The 11309-nt window shown below is 39.1% G+C and overlaps 1 protein-coding gene across 1 annotated transcript in view; it reads right to left on the reverse strand.

The window, feature by feature from the left end:
* YIPF7 (Yip1 domain family member 7) overlaps positions 1-3174 on the reverse strand; it is a 161814-nt gene extending 158640 nt beyond the window's left edge. Inside the window, exon 1 of the mRNA XM_075849599.1 lies at positions 3038-3174. Coding sequence (XP_075705714.1) covers positions 3038-3141 — 104 coding nt within the window. The 5' untranslated portion in view covers positions 3142-3174. The remainder of the gene's footprint in view (positions 1-3037) is intronic.
* Positions 3175-11309: the final 8135 nt, after the last annotated feature.

The raw sequence follows: 11309 nt of genomic DNA on the forward strand, positions 1-11309 counted from the left end.
TTTGCTTCCTTATGTGTTCCTAATTATTTTTGCGTGTTTATGTTATTTTACAGGTTTGTTCGTTGGACTATGTCGGATTCGAGGACTACCTCAATGACAGCATTTTTTTTATTATCAATAAAATGGTTAATGAGGGGGGTGTTTGTTTTTTATTTCAATAAAATATTTTTTCAACTTTATTACTACCGCTTTAGTAATGGCCGCTGGCTGATTGACAACGTCCATTACTAAGGCGGGGCTTAATGTCATGCCGGTGCAGAGGCTAACACTAACCCCCATTTCCTCGGTACCCACCGCCGGGGTACTGGGAAGAGCCGGATATGAACCAGTACCCGACCATCTATATTGATGGTTGGGCACTGGGGCGGGCGCAGGCTGGTATTATTAGGCTGGGGAAGGCCAAAAACTGTAGCCCTTCCCACCCTGGTAATGGTAGCCTGCTGCTGTGTTGTATCTGGCTGGTTATGAAAATTGGGGGGGACCCCACATCTTGCTTTCCAATTATTATTATTATTTTTTTTAAATGACGCGGGTTTTTCATAACCAGCCACATAGAATAAAGCAGCAGCAGGCTAGCATTACCGGTGGTGGTGGGGGCGCTGTTTCTAGCCTTTCCCAGCCTGATAATACCAGCCCGCAGCCGCCCCAGTATCCGACCATCATGACAGATGGTCAAGTACTGGATCGTACCCGGCTCTTCCCGGCACCCCTGGTAATAATGGGGATTAGTGTTAGCCTCGGCAGCGGCTAACACTAAGCCCTGCCTTATTAATAGACGCTGTTAATCAGCCAGTGGCCATTATGGAGGCGGTAGTAATATAGTTTAAAAAAAACACAAAGACATAGAAAAAATATTTTATTGAAATAAAAAAAAAAACACACAACCCTCATTAACCATTTTATTGATAATAAAAAAGCCGTCATCGAAGTAGTCTTCGAATCCGACATAGTCCAACATCCGAACCTGTAAAAAAACACAAACACAACAAACCCGACTAGTAACACATGTGGTAGGCTTAGATACAGGGCCCATGTGTGATACTGTCTGTTGGACCCTGTATCTAAGCCTACCACAAGGTAGGCTTAGATACAGGGTCCAACAGATTGTAATCGTATACAGTATAAGATTACTGTCTGCTGGAGCCTTGTATCTAAGCCTACCATGTGGTAGGCTTAGATACAGGGTCCAACAGACAGTATCACATATGGGCCCCCTATCTAAGCTTACCATGTGGTTACGTAAGATGCTTAGATACTGGGCCCCAGCAGACAGTATTCTTATACAGTATAAGATTACTGTCTGCTGGGGCCCTGTATATAAGCCTACCGTGTGGTAGGCTTATAAACAGGGCCCATCAGACAGGATCACACATGGGCCCTGTACCTAAGTCTACCATGTGATTGGCTTAGATACAGGGCCCAGCAGACAGCATCACACAATCTCTGATCCTGTCTCATGGACCCTCTAAGCCTACATTGTAGGCTTTAAGGGCTTGTCTAGTCCCTAAACATTGATGGCCTATCCTCAGGATAGGCCATCAATAGCAGATGGGTCGGGGTCCGACTCCCGGGAACTCGCCAATCAGCTGTTTTGAAGGGGCCGCAGCGCTAGTACTAGAGCTGCTTCCCCTTCATTTCCCTCACTTGCTCACACTGTAGGTCGTCGACACGGATTCACAGTGTGAGCAAGTGACCGGAATGAAGGGGAAGTGGCTCTCCCACGAGCGCTGCGGCTTCTTCAAAACAGCTGATTGGCGGGGTCCCAGGAGTCGGACCCCAACCTATCAGCTTCAACAGACATGGATTTTAATCTTACCCTCCTGTTCAGCCGCATCGGAGCTGCTGCCTCTATCCAGGGTAGGGATGTTGTGCACGGCGCACAGCGCTGTGACGTCAGGACCTCCGCTGCGCTCCGGAACCAGGCGAGTAAGTATTGTCAGTTACTATAGTAACAGGGACTTGCGGCCCCAGTTACTATACTAACTTTTTATTGATGTGGTGCGGGGGGGCCGCGGGCCCCCTGGCTTTCGGGGCCCGGTTGCAATTGCGACTGCTGCGACCCCTATAGCTACGCCACTGATTCAGTCAGTTTGGAGTATAATGTATTGTATAAGGTAGATTATAAACTACTCGCCTCCTTTTTCACTTCCATATTCAAAAAAATGGATATGATCTGAGTTCATGTACAAAGAGAATTTCAACAATTCAGCAGACAGTAATCTTATACTGTATACGATTACAATCTGTTGGACCCTGTATCTAAGCCTACCTTGTGGTAGGCTTAGATACAGGGTCCAACAGATAGTATCACAAATATGACCGCTGCAGCATGTGATTGGCCTGTGATTGGCTGCAGCGATCACATGGGCTGAAACGTCATCCAGGGATGTCGGGCCGGATGTCGAGAGGGACGTGTCACCAAGGCAACGGCCGGGAGGCCGGACTGGAGGAAGAAGCAGGAAGTTCTCGGTAAGTATGAACGTCTTTTCTTTTTTTTTACAGGTTGCTCTATATTGTGATCGGAATTCACTGTCCAGGGTGCTGAAAGAGTTACTGCCCATCAGTTAACTCTTTCAGCACCCTGGACAGTGACTATTTACTGACGTCGCCTAGCAACGCTGCCGTAATGACGGGTGCACACACGTAGCCACCCGTCATTACGGGAGCTCCATAGACTTCTATGGGCTGCCCGTGCCGTTATTACGGCCTGAAATAGGACATGTTCTATCTTTTTCAACAGCACGGGCACCATCCCGTAAGAAAACGGGAAGGTACCCGTGGCCAATAGAAGTCTATGAGCCCGTTATTACGGGTCGTAATTACGACCCGTAATAACGGGAGTTTTTGCGGTCCGTAATTACGACCCGTAATAACGGGAGTTTTTACAGTCGTGTGCATGAGCTCTTAATCTTAAAACAAGGTGCAAAGGTTATATCAGAGATAGGGGTTTATATGACATGACAAAAGAAGATTTACATGGAAGTCCCCTTTAATTTCAAACACTATCACCTTGGGAATTGGTAGAGCCTGTACTCACCTAGTCTCACCATACATGCTTCTTTGCCCAGTAACATAAAGTCCTTGATCAGTGTCTTCAATTACGTAATCAGATTGGTAAAAATCTGAATCAAACTGATCCATTGATGTAGCTTCTGTTTTCTGTTTCTTGACTTACCTGTCTTAAAAAGTGATATATTGAAATATGACTCTGCAAACCTCAGTCACATTGTGAAATATATTCGCTGTTCTTGTATAACTCACCCTAAAAAATGAAGTGTTAGTCCTATTGAAATGTAATATATTATAGAATATATACATCATAATACGTAATAATATCATAATACAGAAATTATGATGCTATTTATTACTATACCACTGATACCTGTCTGCTATAATAATAGCCAGTTTTTATTGAATGTGCTGTGAGGATGGGTTCACACGAGCATGTTACGTCCGTAAAGGACAGAACGTATTTCAGCCGCAAGTCCCGGACCGAACACACTGCAGGGAGCCGGGCTCCTAGCATCATAGTTATGTACGACGCTAGGAGTCCCTGCCTCTCCATGGAACTACTGTCTAGTACTGAAAACATGATTACAGTACGGGACAGTTGTCCTGCAGCAAGGCAGGGACTCCTAGCATCGTACATAACTATGATGCTAGGAGCCCGGCTCGCTGCAGTGTGTTCGGTCCGGGACTTGCGGCCGAAATACGTTCCGTCCTTTACGGACGTAACATGCTCGTGTGAACCCAGCCTTAGGCTTTATTCAGACGAATGGGAATTACGTCCGTGCAACATGCGTGATTTTCACGCGCGTTGCACGGACCTATATTAGTCTATGGGGCCGTGCGGACATGTGCGTCATTTTTACTCAGCGCGAGTCCGCTGAAAAAAAGTCACGACATGTCAGTTCTTTGGGCATTTTGCGCGAATCACGCACCCATTGAAGTCAATGGGTGTGTGAAAACCACGCATGCCGCACGGAAGCACTTCCGTGCGAACTGCGTGATTCGCGCAGCAGCTGTCAAAAGGATGAATGAAAACAGAAAAGCACCACGTGCTTTTCTGTTTACAAACATCCAAATGGAGTGTCATTATGATGGCGGCTGCGCGAAAAGCACACAGCCGCGCATCATATGCTGCTGCCACACGGAGCTGTTAAGTGGATTTTGCGCAGGCAAAACGCCGCGTTTTTGTGTGCGCAAAAACGCCACGCTTGTGTGAATCCAGCCTTATAGTAACCTACAACCACAGTCTTTTGCAGGCAAGAAATGTTTTATTTATTATGGGATACATTTTGCATAATAATTCTGTGATGATAGTTGATAAGAGGTGTATTGCCTAACAACCGAACATAAAAAAATGCTGTTCCAGTTCGTGGCCGGCTCTGAAATTTAATGCACTGTCCAGTTTTGTATAAAGGGTCCAGATACCCACCGATCATATACTGATGACCTATCCTGTGGATACAGTAGGTCATCAGGATGACAAACCGGCCCGTGCCCGGACCACCCCTTTAACATGACTTTCTAATATGCGTAAAATGATATTTTCAATTCCTGACCATTGCTTATGGTCAGTGAATCAAATCTTTGAAAATCGCTCCTGATCAATTTCAGCTGACACAGATACGCCTGAGTAAGGAGCTGTGCACTTTTGTCAGTTGGACATGGTCAGGATCGGATTTTCATCCTATAGATGTAAACAACAATAATTCCAAGGACAGACATGAATGTGCAGCTGTAGGCAAGGAGGCCCAATAACCCCAAAATGCTTGGCTAGTGAGCTAGTGACTCCCCTAAAGGAACAGAAAATTTACAACAGAAAAATATGCGCAAAAACTTCCAAGACAGCCATAAGTGAGATGCATATTCCTTTTGGATAACAAAGTATCCATTTACTGTTGATGTACAACAGTCCTCTGCTGTCTGTTTACACCCCAGAATGATTCCTTTCATCAGCAGCAAGCAGAGATCTTGAGGAATTGAAATACAAAGTAGTACGTGGACTGTGTACATATTTATTATATCATAAATTTAAACACACACACAATATGGGGGCATTTGTGTGGGCATTATAATGTATGGGGGCATATGTGCTGGCTTTATACCGTATCAGGGCATCTATGGGGGCATTATACTGTATGAGGCATCTATGGGGCATTATACTGTGTAGGGGCAGCCATTTGTCATTATACTGTTTGGGAGGTACTATGGGATATTATACTGTTTGTGGGGGGCAGCTATAGGGGAATTATACTGTGTGTGGGTTCTATAGGGGTATTATACTGTAGGGGGGCACTATGGGAGCAAGATACAGCGTGGGCTGTACTGGGTGTGTGTGAGTGGTATTTGACAGGGTTAGAGACGTGGCTTTAGGGTATGTGCACACACAAACTCAAAAACTTCTGAAAATACAGAGCTGTTTTCAAGGGGAAAAAGCTCCTGATTTTCAGACTTTTTTAAGCAAACTCGCGTTTTTCGCAGCATTTTTGACGGCCGTTTTGGAGCTGTTTTTCTATAGAGTCTATGAAAAACGGCTCAAAAAAATGTCCCAAGAAGTGACATGTACTTTTTCGCGGGCATCTTTTTATGTGCCATTTTTGAAAAACAAGGTGTAAAAAAACGCCCCGTTGGAACAGAACGCCGTATTTCCCATTCAAATCACTGGGCAGATGTTTGGAGGCATTCTGCTTCCGATTTTTCAGGCGTTTTTCAAGGCGTAAACGCCCTGAAATACGCCTGAAAACACTCTGTGTGAACATACCCAAAAAGGAAAAACATATGCTACGCGCGCTGCTCTTTTTGCGATACTTGAAAGTTAGGAGGTATGCCTTTAATCTACATATAGAAGAAAACATAATAAAAACAAAGTAAGGCTTCGTTCACATCTGCGTTGTGGCATCCGTTTTAGCAGATCTGTTGAAATAAAATAAAAACTTACAGATTGACTGATGCCAGACTGAATGCAACAGGAGGTAAAATATGTTTGTTTGACGGATCAGTTTACCGGATCCCTCAAAAACACTGACTCTTCTTTCAGTTTGTGTCAGTTTATCATCAGTTATGCCTCATGCACATGGTCGTGTCCATGACTTTTATTTTAGTCTACACATGTGCACAAAAAAACGGATCCGTTAAACGTAATGCATAACTGATACAAACGGATGGCATATAAATTTGTATCCGTTATCCATTGACTTCAATGTTAAAAAACCGGAAAGCTCCTTTCCGTCAGGTTTCCAACATTTTTGACAAACAATAGCGCAGCAGACTACGGTATTTCCTCTTAGTAAAAAAAAACTGTATATGGCGGATCATATATCAAAAAGAGTAACAAAGCGGTAAGTATGACAAAATACCATGGGAAGCACAGAAAACATAACCAAAAAATCCCCACAACTCAATGCGACCATACCAAAAGCACAGATGATAAGAATGACAGAGACAGAAAGACTCTATATCGATGTGAATGAAATACCCACATGGAGAGAGTACATGTCATAAATCTGCAAGGAATAACTAGCGTGCTATACATATCGACAAATTAGGTGAACATAGTATTGAAAACATAACTCATGTAAATACCTGTCGACATGATGGAAGCAAGATATGAGGGGAATTGGCACAGGAACGCCTCGACGCGCGTTTCGCCCACGACCGGCTTCGTCAGGAGGCTACCGTATATACAGAACCGGGGGTTTATATACCGCCATATGTAAACCGATCATTAATTAATTCATTGGTGGCATCTGTGGGGTGCACGCATGGACGGCGCTCGCAGGCCATGATGCGAGCACTGCATCATCAGAAAGCGCCATGCTGTCTGCGGTGTGACGATGCGTCTCACGGCATGAGACGCACGTCGCCATAGTAACGCAGACAAACAGAGTGAGGCACCCTGAGATACAGCGCCCGCAGCGCATGCGCCCGAGAGCGTCTGGTACACATATACCAGCATAGACCATCAGGGAATACAGGAAAGAAAATATTTTATAGCGTTCATACAAACATTGGGAAAAAAAAAAAAAAAAAAAAAAAAAAAGAAATAATAAATAAATAAAGTAAATAACTATGTGATGAGCAACCCAAGAGGAGAATTTTAACAAAATATTATAGGTGACCTAAATCGGTACAAGTATATAATAAACCTCTATATAGTATATGTATCACTAAATGGTATTTTGATACAGAGTTCATCACAGACATAAACCAATTACATAAATACATAGATACATGAAATATGAAAATAAGACAAATAATTTTAATAAATAAAATAAATATAAATAAATAAATAAATTGAAAAATGAAAAATAATAATAAATGAAAGATAATAAATAAAAAATAAATAATAAATAATAAATAAAAAAATAAAAAATACAAATAAAAAGTAGAAATAAAAAATATAAGAAATAAAAAATAAATAATAAATAATAATAATTAATAAATAATAAAAAATAAAATATAAAATATAAAATTTATAAAAATAAAAAAATAAAAAATAATAAATAAATTAACTGAAAACAAGTATGTCCCTACAAATAAATAGAAAAACAAAAAATAAAGTGAAGCATAGAAACAAAAATATATATATTGTGAGTGAAGTACAAAACAGTGCTATATATCAAAAAATATATAAATATAGTAATTAATTATAATGAAAAAATGTGTATAAATATATACAGAAGTATATATCATATATATTACAGCAAAAAGTCTAAATACAGAAATAAGGAAATAAATCAAAATGATCAAAAAATAATAAAAATAAAAAAAAAAAAAAAAAAAAAAGATATAAAAAGATAAAAATATAGATAAAAAATATAAAATATATATAAATAATATATTATGAACAAATATTATTGAAGAGAAATATATAATAGAAGTTATAGTACACACAAACAAAAAAATTTTGAAAAGTGAATAAGCAGGATGATAACGCAACACAAAAAGGCGTTAATATGTGAAAAAAACGACTCTACATACGTAATATACAATGAATGCATAGTAAAAAGGTGAAAATACACAAATGTGAACAATAAATATGAAGTGAAAAATATAATAAAGAACAAAAAAGATTTTCATATAAAATAAAAATAATAAAATAGTAATAATAATAAAAGCAGAACAGAATAAAATATAAACACTAAATATACAAAACAAAAAAGCCAGACGTATGGACAGCAAGCCCAGCAGATGGTCATTCAAGGTCCATACGATGAAAGATGTATTGCCCACATTGCCCACATGTATTTATTTATATTGTTTTGTATATTTAGTGTTTATATTTTATTCTGTTCTGCTTTTATTATTATTACTATTTTATTATTTTTATTTTATATGAAAATCTTTTTTGTTCTTTATTATATTTTTCACTTCATATTTATTGTTCACATTTGTGTATTTTCACCTTTTTACTATGCATTCATTGTATATTACGTATGTAGAGTCGTTTTTTTCACATATTAACGCCTTTTTGTGTTGCGTTATCATCCTGCTTATTCACTTTTCAAAATTTTTTTGTTTGTGTGTACTATAACTTCTATTATATATTTCTCTTCAATAATATTTGTTCATAATATATTATTTATATATATTTTATATTTTTTATCTATATTTTTATCTTTTTATATCTTTTTTTTTTTTTTTTTATTTTTATTATTTTTTGATCATTTTGATTTATTTCCTTATTTCTGTATTTAGACTTTTTGCTGTAATATATATGATATATACTTCTGTATATATTTATACACATTTTTTCATTATAATTAATTACTATATTTATATATTTTTTGATATATAGCACTGTTTTGTACTTCACTCACAATATATATATTTTTGTTTCTATGCTTCACTTTATTTTTTGTTTTTCTATTTATTTGTAGGGACATACTTGTTTTCAGTTAATTTATTTATTATTTTTTATTTTTTTATTTTTATAAATTTTATATTTTATATTTTATTTTTTATTATTTATTAATTATTATTATTTATTATTTATTTTTTATTTCTTATATTTTTTATTTCTACTTTTTATTTGTATTTTTTATTTTTTTATTTATTATTTATTATTTATTTTTTATTTATTATCTTTCATTTATTATTATTTTTCATTTTTCAATTTATTTATTTATTTATATTTATTTTATTTATTAAAATTATTTGTCTTATTTTCATATTTCATGTATCTATGTATTTATGTAATTGGTTTATGTCTGTGATGAACTCTGTATCAAAATACCATTTAGTGATACATATACTATATAGAGGTTTATTATATACTTGTACCGATTTAGGTCACCTATAATATTTTGTTAAAATTCTCCTCTTGGGTTGCTCATCACATAGTTATTTACTTTATTTATTTATTATTTCTTTTTTTTTTTTTTTTTTTTTTTTTTTTTTTTCCCAATGTTTGTATGAACGCTATAAAATATTTTCTTTCCTGTATTCCCTGATGGTCTATGCTGGTATATGTGTACCAGACGCTCTCGGGCGCATGCGCTGCGGGCGCTGTATCTCAGGGTGCCTCACTCTGTTTGTCTGCGTTACTATGGCGACGTGCGTCTCATGCCGTGAGACGCATCGTCACACCGCAGACAGCATGGCGCTTTCTGATGATGCAGTGCTCGCATCATGGCCTGCGAGCGCCGTCCATGCGTGCACCCCACAGATGCCACCAATGAATTAATTAATGATCGGTTTACATATGGCGGTATATAAACCCCCGGTTCTGTATATACGGTAGCCTCCTGACGAAGCCGGTCGTGGGCGAAACGCGCGTCGAGGCGTTCCTGTGCCAATTCCCCTCATATCTTGCTTCCATCATGTCGACAGGTATTTACATGAGTTATGTTTTCAATACTATGTTCACCTAATTTGTCGATATGTATAGCACGCTAGTTATTCCTTGCAGATTTATGACATGTACTCTCTCCATGTGGGTATTTCATTCACATCGATATAGAGTCTTTCTGTCTCTGTCATTCTTATCATCTGTGCTTTTGGTATGGTCGCATTGAGTTGTGGGGATTTTTTGGTTATGTTTTCTGTGCTTCCCATGGTATTTTGTCATACTTACCGCTTTGTTACTCTTTTTGATATATGATCCGCCATATACAGTTTTTTTTAATACACTTGATATTGTTATACCATGTACTGTGATAAATTAATAAAAGTATATATTTTCTTATTATCCATGGTATTCACTTTCAGATTCTACTGGGATGTTATGTCCCTGGCGCTCGTGCGCTTATAGGTTGTTTTCCTAGTTGGCTTGGGGTTTCTCCTCTGTCCTGTTGTACCTTATTTTGAGGTCCTTTTGTAGGTTTACTACGGTATTTCCTCTGTCAAAAAAACGGAAAACTGAGGGCCTGTTCACATCACTGTTCACTTTCCGTTCCGGGGTTCTGTCTGAGGTTTCCGTCGGGTGAACCCCGCAACGGAAAGGGAAAGTGAAACCACAGCTTCCGTTTCAGTCACCATTGATATCAATGGTGACGGAAACATTGCTAATGGTTTCCGTTTTTCCGACGGAATCAATAGCGGAGTCGACTCCGCTATTGATTCCGTCGGAAAAACGGAAATCTGCCGGAATGGTGACGAACGGAAACCATTAGCGATGTTTCCGTCACCATTGATATCAATGGTAACTGAAACGGAAGCTGTGGTTTCACTTTCACTTTCCGTTGCGGGGTTCACCCGACGGAAACCTCCCACGGAACCCCGGAACGGAAAGCGACCGGTGATTTGAACAGGCCCTAACTGAGCGCAACTGATGCAAAAATAAAACCTATTGAAATCAATGTTTTTTTTTACGGAAACGTTAACATCCGTTCTTGTGCTCTTCTGATAGATACGCTAGAACGGAAGCCACAACGCAAATGTGAATGCAGCCTAAGACTATAACGCCTCATTTACACGAGCGTGATATACGTGCATGCGACGCGCGTGCTTTTCACACGTGTCGTACGCACCTATATTAGTCTTTGGGGGCATGCAGACAGTCCGTGAGTTTTGCTCAGCGTGAGTCCGCTGAGAAAAACTCACGACATGTCCTATCTTTGTGCGCTGTTCACGCATCACGCACCCATTGAAGTCAATGGATGCGTGAAAACCACGCATGCCGCACGGAAGCACTTCCGTTCGAACTGCGTGATTCGCGCAACAGCTGTCAAACTCTGAATGTAAACAGAAAAGCACCACATACAAACATCCAAACGGAGTGTCCTAATGATGGCGGCTGCGAGAAAATCTCGCAGCCGCGCATCATACGCTGATGACACACGGAGCTGTTAAGTGCCTTTTGC

This window comes from Rhinoderma darwinii, chromosome 1, assembly GCF_050947455.1.
Source record: "Rhinoderma darwinii isolate aRhiDar2 chromosome 1, aRhiDar2.hap1, whole genome shotgun sequence".
Taxonomy (NCBI): Eukaryota; Metazoa; Chordata; class Amphibia; order Anura; family Rhinodermatidae; genus Rhinoderma; species Rhinoderma darwinii.